This window comes from Thalassophryne amazonica, chromosome 16 (assembly GCF_902500255.1).
Source record: "Thalassophryne amazonica chromosome 16, fThaAma1.1, whole genome shotgun sequence".
In the NCBI taxonomy this organism is placed as follows: Eukaryota; Metazoa; Chordata; class Actinopteri; order Batrachoidiformes; family Batrachoididae; genus Thalassophryne; species Thalassophryne amazonica.
This window is the reverse complement of record NC_047118.1, coordinates 88,499,528-88,515,004: the sequence shown is the minus strand read 5'-3', so window position 1 is coordinate 88,515,004 and position 15,477 is coordinate 88,499,528. Positions and strand designations below refer to the sequence as shown.

The window sequence follows — 15,477 nt, the reverse complement described above, 5'->3', positions numbered from 1 at the left end:
GGGTGTGAAATGTTTAGTTATTCATCGGCCTCCTTTAGCAGTAATGGTACTTGGAGACTCGGCTCCGCACCGTGGAAAATTCTACAGCTAGCCAGGCCCCTGTAGTCGGTGCGGACCAAGGTAGCTTAGCCACCGTTAGTTTCCCTCTGGCAGATCCCGAGCAGCCGGGAAAGCAGGCCGACTGGGTGACTGTGAGGAGGAAGCGTAGCCCTAAACAGAAGCCCCGTGTACACCGCCAACCCGTTCACATCTCTAACCGTTTTTCCCCACTCGACGACACACCCGCCGAGGATCAAACTCTGGTTATTGGCGACTCTGTTTTGAGAAATGTGAAGTTAGCGACACCAGCAACCATAGTCAATTGTCTTCCGGGGGCCAGAGCAGGCGACACTGAAGGAAATTTGAAACTGCTGGCTAAGGCTAAGCGTAAATTTGGTAAGATTGTAATTCACGTCGGCAGTAATGACACCCGGTTACGCCAATCGGAGGTCACTAAAATTAACATTAAATCGGTGTGTAACTTTGCAAAAACAATGTCGGACTCTGTAGTTTTCTCTGGGCCCCTCCCCAATCGGACCGGGAGTGACATGTTTAGCCGCATGTTCTCCTTGAATTGCTGGCTGTCTGAGTGGTGTCCAAAAAATGAGGTGGGCTTCATAGATAATTGGCAAAGCTTCTGGGGAAAACCTGGTCTTGTTAGGAGAGACGGCATCCATCCCACTTTGGATGGAGCAGCTCTCATTTCTAGAAATCTGGCCAATTTTATTAAATCCTCCAAACCGTGACTATCCAGGGTTGGGACCAGGAAGCAGAGTTGTAGTCTTACACACCTCTCTGCAGCTTCTCTCCCCCTGCCATCCCCTCATTACCCCATCACCGAAGAGACGGTGCCTGCTCCCAGACCACCAATAACCGTAAAAATCTATTTAAGCATAAAAATTAAAAAAGAAAAAATAATATAGCACCTTCAACTGCACCACAGACTAAAACAGTTAAATGTGGTTTATTAAACATTAGGTCTCTCTCTTCTAAGTCCCTGTTAGTAAATAATATAATAATTGATCAACATATTGATTTATGCTGCCTTACAGAAAACTGGTTACAGCAGGATGAATATGTTAGTTTAAATGAGTCAACACCCCCGAGTCACACTAACTGTCAGAATGCTCGTAGCACGGGCCGGGGCGGAGGATTAGCAGCAATCTTCCACTCCAGCTTATTAATTAATCAAAAACCCAGACAGAGCTTTAATTCATTTGAAAGCTTGACTCTTAGTCTTGTCCATCCAAATTGGAAGTCCCAAAAACCAGTTTTATTTGTTGTTATCTATCGTCCACCTGGTCGTTACTGTGAGTTTCTCTGTGAATTTTCAGACCTTTTGTCTGACTTAGTGCTTAGCTCAGATAATTATAGTGGGCGATTTTAACATCCACACAGATGCTGAGAATGACAGCCTCAACACTGCATTTAATCTATTATTAGACTCAACTGGCTTTGCTCAAAATGTAAATGAGTCCACCCACCACTTTAATCATATCTTGATCTTGTTCTGACTTATGGTATGGAAATTGAAGACTTAACAGTATTCCCTGAAAACTCCCTTCTGTCTGATCATTTCTTAATAACATTTACATTTACTCTGATGGACTACCCAGCAGTGGGGAATAAGTGTCATTACACTAGAAGTCTTTCAGAAAGCGCTGTAACTAGGTTTAAGGATATGATTCCTTCTTTATGTTCTCTAACGCCATATACCAACACAGTGCAGAGTAGCTACCTAAACTCTGTAAGTGAGATAGAGTATCTCGTCAATAGTTTTACATCCTCATTGAAGACAACTTTGGATGCTGTAGCTCCTCTGAAAAACAGAGCTTTAAATCAGAAGTGCCTGACTCCGTGGTATAACTCACAAACTCGCAGCTTAAAGCAGATAACCCGTAAGTTGGAGAGGAAATGGCGTCTCATTAATTTAGAAGATCTTCACTTAGCCTGGAAAAAGAGTCTGTTGCTCTATAAAAAAGCCCTCCGTAAAGCTAGGACATCTTACTACTCATCACTAATTGAAGAAAATAAGAACAACCCCAGGTTTCTTTTCAGTACTGTAGCCAGGCTGACAAAGAGTCAGAGCTCTATTGAGCCGAGTATTACTTTAACTTTAACTAGTAATGACTTCATGACTTTCTTTGCTAATAAAATTTTAACTATTAGAGAAAACATTACTCATAACCATCCCAAAGACGTATCGTAATCTTTGGCTGCTTTCAGTGATGCCGGTATTTGGTTAGACTCTTTCTCTCCGATTGTTCTGTCTGAGTTATTTTCATTAGTTACTTCCTCCAAACCATCAACATGTCTATTAGACCCCATTCCTACCAGGCTGCTCAAGGAAGCCCTACCATTAATTAATGCTTCGATCTTAAATATGATCAATCTATCTTTATTAGTTGGCTATGTACCACAGGCTTTTAAGGTGGCAGTAATTAAACCATTACTTAAAAAGCCATCACTTAACCCAGCTATCTTAGCTAATTATAGGCCAATCTCCAACCTTCCTTTTCTCTCAAAAATTCTTGAAAGGGTAGTTGTAAAACAGCTAACTGATCATCTGCAGAGGAATAGTCTATTTGAAGAGTTTCAGTCAGGTTTTAGAATTCATCATAGTACAGAAACAGCATTAGTGAAGGTTACAAATGATGATCTTATGGCCTCAGACAGTGGACTCATCTCTGTGCTTGTCCTGTTAGACCTCAGTGCTGCTTTTGATATTGTTGACCATAAAATTGTATTACAGCGATTAGAGCATGCCATAGGTATTAAAGGCACTGCGCTGTGGTGGTTTGAATCATATTTATCTAATAGATTACAATTTGTTCATGTAAATGGGGAATCTTCTTCACAGACTAAGGTTAATTATGGAGTTCCACAAGGTTCTGTGCTAGGACCAATTTTATTCACTTTATACATGCTTCCCTTAGGCAGTATTATTAGACGGCATTGCTTAAATTTTCATTGTTACGCAGATGATACCCAGCTTTATCTATCCATGAAGCCAGAGGACACACACCAATTAGCTAAACTGCAGGATTGTCTTACAGACATAAAGACACAGATGACCTCTAATTTCCTGCTTTTAAACTCAGATAAAACTGAAGTTATTGTACTTGGCCCCACAAATCTTAGAAACATGGTGTCTAACCAGATCCTTACTCTGGATGGCATTACCCTGACCTCTAGTAATACTGTGAGAAATCTTGGAGTCATTTTTGATCAGGATATGTCATTCAATGCGCATATTAAACAAAATATGTAGGACTGCTTTTTTGCATTTGCGCAATGTCTCTAAAATTAGAAAGGTCTTGTCTCAGAGTGATGCTGAAAAACTAATTCATACATTTATTTCCTCTAGGCTGGACTATTGTAATTCATTATTATCAGGTTGTCCTAAAAGTTCCCTGAAAAGCCTTCAGTTAATTCAAAATGCTGCAGCTAGAGTACTGACAGGGACTAGAAGGAGAGAGCATATTTCACCCATATTGGCCTCTCTTCATTGGCTTCCTGTTAATTCTAGAATAGACTTTAAAATTCTTCTTCTTACTTATAAGGTTTTGAATAATCAGGTCCCATCTTATCTTAGGGACCTCATAGTACCATATCACCCCAATAGAGCGCTTCGCTCTCAGACTGCAGGCTTACTTGTAGTTCCTAGGGTTTGTAAGAGTAGAATGGGAGGCAGAGCCTTCAGCTTTCAGGCTCCTCTCCTGTGGAACCAGCTCCCAATTCAGATCAGGGAGACAGACACCCTCTCTACTTTTAAGATTAGGGTTAAAACTTTCCTTTTTGCTAAAGCTTATAGTTAGGGCTGGATCAGGTGACCCTGAACCATCCCTTAGTTATGCTGCTATAGACTTAGACTGCTGGGGGGTTCCCATGATGCACTGAGTGTTTCTTTCTCTTTTTGCTCTGTATGCACCACTCTGCATTTAATCATTAGTGATTGATCTCTGCTCTCTTCCACAGCATGTCTTTTTCCTGGTTCTCTCCCTCAGCCCCAACCAGTCCCAGCAGAAGACTGCCCCTCCCTGAGCCTGGTTCTGCTGGAGGTTTCTTCCTGTTAAAAGGGAGTTTTTCCTTCCCACTGTTGCCAAGTGCTTGCTCACAGGGGGTCGTTTTGACCGTTGGGGTTTTTCTGTAATTATTGTATGGCTTTTGCCTTACAATATAAAGCGCCTTGGGGCAACTGTTTGTTGTGATTTGGCGCTATATAAATAAAATTGATTGATTGATACATAAATAAATACATACATAAATAAGTGTTTCCTGTGAACACCTAGTGACTCTTACACCTCCATTTCATTCTTGTCTTATTTAATGACAGTTTGTTTCGGTCAAACCATATTTTCAGTGTGTTAATTTCTTCAGTGATTTCCTCCAGAACTATCTGCCAAACTAGAAAACTGCTGCATCCTAGTAAGAGCAGAATACTACTGGAATGAATCTGAATAAGGAAAGTTGTATTTTTTTTTGTTTTGTTTTTTTCCTCCACTAAATGGATGCTGCACTCACTGCAGTTTGTCGTCTGGAATAGTCCCAAATTGCATTTCAGAGCTTCTAGAATTGAAACATTTGCGTGCAGGTGGTGTTGGGGGGTAATTTTGGGTTTCGGGTCTTGGGCCACATGTAGAACAAATCAGTTTTTAAATTAAGCTTTCAGTTCATATAGTGGCATCTACCTTTTTTTTTTTTTTTTTTTTAAAGGTTACTTTATACTTTTATACTTTAAGTAGGTTTTGGAGCACATACTTTTTCACTTTTACTTGAGTAAAGAGGTCAAGTTGATACTTCAACTTTTACCAGAGTGTTTTTAAACTGCAGTATCTATACTTCTACTTAAGTAACAAATGTGTGTACTTTTGACACCACTGGTGGAGCATGTGCTGTTCAGACAGCCACACCTTGTTGACCTCGGCCCCGGTCTTGAAGTGGTAGCTCTCATTGTGACTGCTGAGCAGCTGAAGGGCCTGGCTGACGTGGTTCCGCGCATCCTGGATCTGGGGACATACAGAGCGATGAGTGACAGCCATGGTCTTCACCCGACTGCCGTCGCTGCAATCACATACCTGCTGCAGTTTCCAGTGTTTGTCGTCCCTGAACTGAAAGTGCTGCACCTGGCTGCTCTTGGCAACCTTCAAGTTTATATCCTGTCAGGAAAGAACAGACGTCACTCCCATGCAGTCATCTTTAAATATGGGTTTAGGAGGAGGAGCAACTTACAGCTTGAGTCAGAACCTCTCCCTGCAGAGTCAGAACCCCCTTCACCTGATCCATGCTGCCAAACGACACACGTTTCATGAGTCATTACAGCAAAGAGTCATAAAACACACTGTGCAAAAACTAAAACAAGTCTGCAGTTTGTTCATTGGAGAAGAATTTCTGCACAAACTAACATCTGTAGGACTTTGAAGAGGTTAGTCATAAAAAAAACAACACTAAAAAAAGTCACTGATTTTTTTTCACAAAAGGATCTCCTTAATATAGAACTTCTCTAATCAATGTGGACAATTTTATTGTCAGTTCTGCTCCTTCTAAGTTAAAATCTGAATAAAACCTCCATGAATCATTTCAACGAGACTTTAACTCCTTTGTGTAGTTTGAATAAATGTAACATGCCGTTAGCTGCTGCTGCTTCACGCAGGGACCAGCAGCTGTGGACAGAGCTGTTTCTTGCAGACTATGCAAATGCATTGGGCCCCACAAGCCACTAGAGGGCTCCAAAGCTGAATCTTCAGTCTCATCTCCCTAACTTCAAAAATTTCATCCTGGTTCGCAAAATTGTCACTAGTTTGTGGTAACTTCCAGGTGTTTGTAGTCTTAACATCTTCAGTCATGTCTGAATGGCTTTAAATGGGGAATTCATACAGAGTACGGCTTGAAACGTGTTTGATCGTGCTCCATCGGGGTAAAAAGATGAAGCCAAAGCAGCGTTTGTTGCAGTTCTGGCTGAGGACACACCTCCTTGCTTTTGTTTTTGGGTAGGTTGTCAGGCCTGCACATTCTAAGTCAGCCTGAGATGAAGCATGCTGGATTAAGCCATTTTAACTCATTTTTGCACCTTTTTTTGGATCATAGTAGACCGTCGCCCTGTGAAACAGAGGTGTTATATGCTTAAAAATAAATGTAAGATATAAGAATAAAATAAGCCACAATGATAAATTGTGGTAACAGTAGCCCCAGAGACAGACGCAGACGAAGACAGATGTAAAAACTTGAGCTATTTGTGGCACAGGGATCACCTCCACAAATGCCGAACAAAAGGAGAAGCAAAACCTTTGACAAAGCAGATAAACGCCTTGAATATTGACTTTTGATTGAATATTGATTTTGGACTACTTTAAGAAATCTTTCAGCTGTTCCACCAAGAATGTAGTGACATCATAGAGAGGACTTGTGACCTCACCACAAAGATGTGTCGGCATCAATTAATACTCTCTGGCCCCGTCCCCTCCCGCGGTAATGATGAGGCATTTAGCAGGCTGACGTCGTTGAATAGGTGGCCGTCGCAGTTTTGCAGGCAGCAAGGCAACAGAGCAGGTGATTAAAGACCTTACAGGGCCTATGACTAATGTGAGCATAGAATCCATTAGATTAGTGGGGAAATTAGCACAGAAATTCCACTATGGTGATAGTGCAGTTTATGTGGCAGTGAGGGAAATTTGTCAAGTTGAGACTGTGGCCTGTTTTACCCATACAGAGTATAGAGGGAATGTTTTTCAAACGTAATACCCATTACTACACTGAATGACATTAAAATTGAGGATACCCCATTGGCTGTTTCTGCAACATCAAATATTTTGTGTCTGCTACCTACAGCCCGCATGGAACTCCTTAAACCTAAATCTGAGTTTAGGCATCTTGTATATACTACTCTGGAATCCCCCTCAAATCTCAACAGTCCAATTGTCAACCCCACTGAGGTACTTAGTTTGGGTCTCATAAACATAAGGTCACTGTCATCAAAATCACTGTTGCTAAACAATCTAATTCTTTAACACTAGTTAGATGATTGATTTATGTGAAACTTGGCTTAAACCTACTGCTGTCCTCCCCTTAAATGAAGTCTGCCCACCGGCGTACACATTTAGTCACTTCCCTTGTGATACGAAGCAAGGCGGGGTGTTGCTGTAACTCAGGGGTTCTCAATCCAGTCCTCAAAGACCTGTGAACCTGCACATTTTCCATCTCTCCCTGCTCTGCCACAAGCTGATTTGCTAATTCAGGTGTCTGTTAGGAGTTGACTGGCTGTGCACGTAGCCAATCAACTCCTGATTGGCACGTACTACAGGACTTAGCACGTAGGAGTTGATGCTGAGACCTTGATTCATGCATTTGTTTCTTCTAAACTGGACTACTGCAATGTTCTATTTTTTGGTTTACCACAGTCCAGCATTAAGGGTCTCCAATTGGTTCAAAATGCTGCTGCCAGACTCTTGACAGGAAGGAGATTGTTCAACCACATTACACCCATTATAGCATCTTTTCACTGGCTTTCTGTGAGATTGGACTTTAAGGTTCTGCTATTAACCTATAAAATTACTCACGGACTAGCACCTCCTTACTTAGCTAACGTAATTAAACCCTACGTACCGGCCCGGGCTCTGCGTTCTCGGGGTGCAGGACTACTTTGTGTCTCTTGGGTGAATAAAAAGACTGCGGCCCACAGCTTTCTCTTATCGTGCCCATTTCGTGGAATGATCTCCCGATGGAGATAAAACAGACTGATTCTGTTTAGATATTCAAGTCCAGACTTAAGACATCTATTCTCCTTCTCATATGGCGAGCATACTGGCACAGTATGGTACTATGTTTCCTATCCTTTTAAAGTCATTTTATTAGTAATGGAACAGGTCTCGGTCTCAACTTTATCTAAATTCTGGGTCTGTTAAGGGCCTTTCAAGGTCTGTTAAGGGCCGGACGCTTTATAAGCTTCAGGCAACGCCTACCAACGCTTTAACGCCTCAACGTGTGAAGTGAGACGCTTCAATTCTGAAGTGGCAAGGGGGGCGGAGATTGTTACGTCACACTCTGTTTCCACAACCCGAAAAAAGTTGAGTGATCGCCATCTTTGAATATGCGTCGGCTGAACCTCAAAAAAGCTTAAAAAAAAAAAAAAAAAAAAAAACAACAGCAGTAGAAAGATTCTCCCATCACCCTGCTGGGAGAAGTTTTTTCAGATACTTTTCGGAGTGACACCAACGGAGGGAGGACTGATGACTTGGTGGGATATCGAGGTGATGGAACAGACCCACTCAGTCCGAAATTTCCCACTTTTTGGATATATGTGAACTCCCAGTTTGACCAACAAAGCTTAGTTCCGCAGCTTTATCGAGGTGAGAATAATATAAAAATAAAACGTGATGTTTACTGCACTGCTGTGAAGGTTTAATGATCGGCTAATGTTAGCTTAGCCTTTTATCACAGCTGATTTGAGTGAGTGAACGCTTTAATTTATAAATGGTTCAGTCTTTTTTATTTTTACCCAATAAAGCTACAGCTTTTTCGGAGACCACAAAAGCTCAACTTTAAATAACTTTATTTTTTTTGGGGGGGGGGGGGGGGATATTTTTATTTGTCCCAATCAGGAACATTTGCTGTGCAGACAACCTAAATACAGATGCACTTTAAAAGCTTCCATTGATGAGCTGAACATCATGAAGTCCAGTTGGAAGAAAACATCTCTGGTCTTCAAAATAAAAGTGTCTTCAACAACAACACCAGAGTTCAAAGCTGCAGAAGAGACCTTCATCTGGTCCAGAGAACCCAGCAGAACATCACCTGCTTCTAAATAAAAGGCTCTTTAAACAGCAACTATTTTATATTTTAACAATAAATGAATGGATCATTAAAAATGTCCACAAAATCAAAGTCCAAAGACATTTGCACAGGTAGAAGCTCTCCACTTATTGTGCACAATTTTAAAACATTCACAATCACTAGTTAAATTCATATTTTAGAAATGACTCTGTCCTGATCACAACATTAAAGGCAATCGCATATTTTGATGTAATTACAAGTTGAAATGACTCAATTAAAAAATAATTCATCATGAGGTTTATGTCACACAGAAATCCTACTTTACAATCACAATGCAGTCATTGTTAAATTATTTCCTGTTGCATTTATAATAAACATTTGTATTTATTTACAGTGTCTGTTTTTCTGGTTGAAATGAGATATAATCTACCAGACTTTAAAAAAATGTACAAATTTTCATGTTATTTTATTTGTCTAAAAGTAAATGTCCAAGGTTCCTAATAACAGGTGGTTTTAATTTACAGATGAAGAAAGGTTTCTAAAGAACCTTTTACTTGTATTTATTTATTTGCTGTTTTAATTACAAGTGTTCTAAGCTTTTTGTTTACAGTAATCAGAAAAAAAAACAGTTGCAAGGATTTTTCTTCAGAAAACTGCTCTATAAATGAGCACTCCTGTAACACGTTTCTGTTTTGTAGAGATCGGTAGTTTCTGCAATGATCTGTTTTTTATAGATCAGTGGTTTCAGCCACTAGTCTTCCGTGTTTTGGCCCGGCACGTCGTTCCTATTGGACAGCGCAAAGCTACATCACAGCTCAGAGCAGTATAACTTGGATTGGACTGAACTTTGACCGCGTCAGCCTGTTGACAAGCAACAATGTACGCTCCCGTCAGAAGCGTCGGTTTAGCTCAGCTTTTGACGTGATACTTCTGATGCCTCTAAAAAGCAACGCATATCACTGAAAATAATGCTTTTTAGACCGATTCGTGATGCCTCTGGCACTTCCAAAGCGGCCGGTGTGAAAAGCCTTTAGTGAAGCTTAGGCCTAGGCCTAGTAATCATCTTCATATTTTCCTCTGCTTTCCTGTCGATTTACTGCTGATGAATTATACGTTAGGTGTAGTTTTTCTGGGAGAGTGATTCTGGTTTTTCTCTCTGTCTGAAGTACGGATAGTGGGATGGATACTCAGCACAAGATGCCAGTGTCGCTGACCGAATGGTCCCCTCTAAAAACTGGTGCGCCCTGCTTCCACTGCGCCGTCACTGCGCATGCATCTGAGACTGACTCTGAGTCTGACTCTCTTCACCCAAAGCGATCAAAGTGAATAATGTGATTATTAACCATCAGGGAAACCACGAGATGAGGGGGAGGCGGGCAGCCCCGGAGGAGCACCGCAGGCCCAGGGAGGAACAAACCAACAGGGGGGACAGGCCAGGGAGCCGCAGATGGACAGGCCACCCCACCCGGAGGTCCCCAAACCAGAAGGCGCGAGATGGGACCCCGGAGCGGCAGGCCAGCCGAGGAGCCAAAGGGAGATAGGCGGGCCCCACAAACCCGAGGCCCGGGGAGAGGCACCACCCCCCACCCAGGTACCAGACCCCAACCCACCAACGGCAGAGCAGACAGACCCAACTGAAAAGGAATGATGGCCACCCATCACAAGGGAGGAGCCAAAAAAAACCTGTAACTGTTAGAGTGGTCTAAGCAGACCCCTTTGAGTCTGGTATGCTGGAGGTTTCTTCCACAAATCATCAGAGGGAGTTTTTTCTTACCACTGCCACCTGTGTGCTTGCTCTGGGGTTGGTAAGGTTAGACCTTATTTGTGTGAAGCACCTTGAAGCAACTTTATTGTGATTTGGCACTATATAAAGTAATTAAATTTAACTGAATTGAAGTCAGGAGTCGCCGCTGTTTTCCCACTTGCCATGTGCAAAGTAAAGATGGCGGTATCTACGACTACTAGATTACAGCACATGTTGTTGTGCAGATGTCTGTTATGACATCATGCAGTTGTTGGGTTTTTGGTTTATGTTATATAGTTTTATGTTTCCTTTAAAAATACAGTAGAGTTTAGCAAAAAATGAGTTGCGCTCTTTACACAAGTCCTGTTTGGTTCTGGTGCGGTAGTCAAACAGAGCATAAACTGTTTGCAGGAGGGACTCGCACACAGAAGGACAAACTCAGAGTTTTTTTCAGATCATGTTTTTTTTTTTTTACTTAAAGGAGCCTTACCCAGAAGGGTGCAGGAAAGAAAAGAAAAGTGCAAACATTTCAGTCCCCCTGGACTTTCCTCAGTGCAAACCGGGTGTGACATTAGAGCCATTCTTTTACAGAGTTCATCAGGTGTCATAAATTAGTGGCCAATCAACCACATACCAATCACAGACTAAAACCAGTTACAAAAAAAATGCTATTTACAGACATTACAAAGCACAATAGATTACAAAAAACAGGACATATCCAACTCTTCATTCATTCCATTTGGATACAGAGTTTTCAAGTAGTAAATATATCTGCATTCACATTGAAGTAAACATTTGTCAGTACTGCCACCTCGTCTGCTTGGAGTAATCAAGTCAATGCCACAAAAGTCCAAGTCTGCAAATGAATGATTGCCATCAGCAAAATGCCTAGCCACTGCAGATTTGGGATCTTCTCTGTGGATGGCGCTCTTGTGTTCATTAATCCTGCATCGTAACTGTCTGGTGGTTTTACCAACATACTGAATACCACATTTAGTGCACACCAAAGGTAAACAACATTAGTTGATCTACATGTAATACATTTTCTGATCCTATATTCCTTTTTTGTAACAAAGCTAAAAAACACATTAACTTTTTTAGTATTGGAGCAGGCAGCACAATTGCGACATGGAAAAAAACCAGTGGCATTATCTAAACGTTCCGTACGGCTGGCCCCTCTATAAGTGTCTGCATGAACAAGACAATCCCGGATGTTTTTTGCCCTGGAAAAAGAAAAAAGTGGCAGTGTATTGAAGATGTATTTCCCAATGTCATCAGCAGACAAAATATGCCAATGTTTTTTAACCACATCACAAATAGCGTGGCCAAGTGGTGAATAGGTGGTGTTAAACACACAAGAAAAGGTTTTCTGTTTTTGTGTGTTGGTATTGTACAGAAGGTCATTTCTATTTAGCTCATTGACTCGTGCAAACACCTCATCTAGAATCTTTCTAGGGTATCCTCTTTCAATGAATTTTTGGAAGAGCTTGTGGGCCTCCACCTGAAAGTCCTCGTCCCTTTTACAGATACACCATACTCTAAGGAACTGGCTATAAGGCAGTCCTTGTTTGAGGGGGGTAGGATGATGACTTGAATAATGTAGCAGACTATTTCTGTCAGTGGGTTTTGTGAAAAGGCTGGTGTAAATGTCCACGCCATTAAACATTACCTTAGTATCTAGAAAGTTCACTTGATGATGATCGTACTCAATATTGAATTCAATTGATTCAACACAGCTGTTCAAGTATTTTACAAAATTTTGGAGGTCCAAAAGAGGGCCTTTCCAAATTAGAAAAACATCATCAATAAATCTTTTCCAGAATACAATGGAAGATGAAAAGGGATTATTGTTATATACGTATTGATGTTCAAACCAACCCATAAATAAGTTTGCATAATCAGGTGCAAACGTTGCACCCATCACTGTCCCATGAGTCTGAAGAAAGAATTCCATCCCATAAAGGAAATAATTCTTTGTTAGAACAATTTCAGGTTTGAACATCAATACGTATATAACAATAATCCCTTTTCACTGATGACACCTAATTGATGACACCTGATGAACTCTGTAAAAGAATGGCTCCAATGTCACACCCGGTTTGCACTGAGGAAAGTCCAGGGGGACAAACGTTTGCACTTTTCTTTTCTTTCCTGCACCCTTCTGGGTAAGGCTCCTTTAAGTAAAAAAAAAAAAAAAAAAAAAAAAAAAAAAAAAACATGATCTGAAAAAAAACTCTGAGTTCGTCCTTCTGTGTGCGAGTCCCTCCTGCAAACAGTTTATCCTTTAAAAATACAACATAAGTATTATTTTTATTGCTGGTTAGTTTAAAACAGATGCTGATTTATTGTGTTTTTTCCATGTTGATTTCTGTTTATCATGTGTAAAGTACAAGCAAACAGTAACAGATTGAAAATAGTCCTGAAGAGGTTGGAGTCTTAGATGAAAGTTCTTTACCAACTCCAATATTAGTAGTTTTCTTTGCACATTGATATGGAAGTAAATAAGTAAGTAATAGCCTCATTTATTTTCTGTTGATCTTGGGCTTGGCTCACTTTATTGATTGATTTTATTTTTGTTTTGGGGGTGAGAATTTGTGTTGCTGTTAAAACCTGAAATGTGTTCTTGCTTTCAAAATTTAAAGTAAACATTGTTTTAAAAACACTACGAGGGCTGTCCATAAAGTATAAGTCCTTTTTATTTTTTTCAAAAACTATATGGATTTCATTCATGTTTTTACGTCAGACATGCTTGCACCCTCGTGCGCATGCGTGAGTGTTTCCACGCCTGTCGGTGACGTCATTCGCCTGTGAGCACTCCTTGTGGGAGGAGTCGTCCAGCCCCTCGTCGGAATTCCTTTGTCTGAGAAGTTGCTGAGAGACTGGTGCTTTGTTTGATCAAAATTTTTTCTAAACCTGTGAGACACATCGAAGTGGACATGGTTCGAAAAATTAAGCTGGTTTTCAGTGAAAATTTTAACAGCTGATGAGAGATTTTGAGGTGATTCTGTCGCTTTAAGGACTTTTCACGGTGCGAGACGTCGCGCTGCGCTCTCAGGCAGCGTCATCAGCCTGTTTCAAGCTTAAAACCTCCACATTTCAGGCTCTATTGATCCAGGACGTCGTGAGAGAACAGAGAAGTTTCAGAAGAAGTCGGTTTCAGCATTTTATCCGGATATTCCACTGTTAAAGGAGATTTTTTTAATGAAAGACGTGTGGACGCGGCGCGGCGGCACAGGAAAAACACCTCCGTGTTGATAACCATTTGTAAAATCCAGGCGGCTTTTGATGGCTTTCAGTGGAGTGAGTATATGAGAAATTGTTTATCAGCTGGGGATGTTCCAACTTGTCCTCAAGGCTTCCAACAGAGGTGTTTATCCTGTGGCGGAGCGTCGCGGCGGCTGCGAGCCGACGCTGCAATCCGCCTGCACGTCTTTCATTAAAAAAATCTCCTTTAACAGTGGAATATCCGGATAAAATGCTGAAACCGTCTTCTTCTGAAACTTCTCTGTTCTCTCACGACGTCCTGGATCAATAAAGCCTGAAATGTGGAGGTTTTAAGCTTGAAACAGGCTGATGACGCCGCCTGAGAGCGCTGCGCGACGTCTCGCACCGTGAAAAGTCCTTAAAGTGACAGAATCACCTCAAAATCTCTCATCAGCTGTTAAAATTTTCACTGAAGACCAGCTTAATTTTTCGAACCATGTCCACTTCGATGTGTCTCACAGGTTTAGAAAAAATTTTGATCAAACAAAGCGCCAGTCTCTCAGCAACTTCTCAGACAAAGGAATTCCGACGAGGGGCTGGACGACTCCTCCCACAAGGAGTGCTCACAGGCGAATGACGTCACCGACAGGCGTGGAAAAACTCACGCATGCGCACGAGGGTTCAAGCATGTCTGACGTAAAAACATATGAATGAAATCCATATAGCTTTAGAAAAAAACTAAAAAGGACCTATACTTTACGGACAGCCCTCGTATCTGTTGTTTTTATTGACATATAGATGATTATTGTTTTCCTCATATTATCATTTTTAAGGTGAAGGTTCTTCTCTGGGAACCATCACCTTATCGTGGTGGAGAGGTTTGTGTGCTGCTATGAACCTGAGCGCTGTGCTGCCCGGAGCCTTCATACTCCTGGTAGGGTCTCCCATGGGTTAGGGTTAGGGTAGGGTCTGCCATGGCAAATTGGTCTCAAGCGAGGGGCCAGACTAAGAATGGTTCACAAGACATTACAAAATGAGGCAGAAGAAACATGACCCGGTCTAGAGGAAGCCCGGGGCCCCCGTCTGGAGCCAGGCCTGGATGGAGGGCCTGTCAGCGAGCGGCTGTTGGCTTGGCTGGTTGGGCCAGAGACTGGTCAGGCATAGTGTGCCCAGCAGCAACGTGACAAGTCAAAAAAAAAAAAAAAAAAAAAAAAAGGGTCACGTGACTCCTGGTGCCATCTTGGGTTCAAAATAGCGTTCGCTATTAATGTGTCAATGCACACGGGAGTAATGATGACAGAGACACCTGAAGAGGTGTGATTTGGCGGAATGGCCTCCCCTTTCTAAACCCGAGTGGCCATTTGTTACTGGACTTTTGTCAGACTGTCCATAACAAACACCATGTTCAAACATATGAATGCTCCTAAGTGTACATGGTACCAGAGCACCCTAGGCTGAAGGTCGATGATTGATTTTGTGACTATCATCTGATCTGAGGCTGTATGTTCTGGACACTCGGGTGAAGAGAGGCGCAGAGCTGTCAACTGATCATCATCTGGTAGTGAGTTGGATCAGAGGGTGGGGGAGGACTTTGGACAGACCTGGTAAGCCCAAACAGGTAGTGCAGATGAACTGGGAATGTCTGGAGGAGCCCAGTGTCAACATATCTTCAACTCACACCTTCATCTGAGCTTTTCTAGTATCCCTCTGGAGGTTCGGGT

The 15,477-nt window shown here is 41.7% G+C and overlaps 1 protein-coding gene across 1 annotated transcript in view; it reads right to left on the bottom strand.

The window, feature by feature from the left end:
* Positions 1–15,477, bottom strand: part of rogdi (rogdi atypical leucine zipper) — an 82,581-nt gene that overhangs the window by 35,120 nt on the left and 31,984 nt on the right. Inside the window, 3 exon segments of the mRNA XM_034191007.1 lie at positions 4,953–5,048; positions 5,118–5,198; positions 5,272–5,326. Of these exon segments, the coding sequence (XP_034046898.1) occupies positions 4,953–5,048; positions 5,118–5,198; positions 5,272–5,326 (232 nt within the window).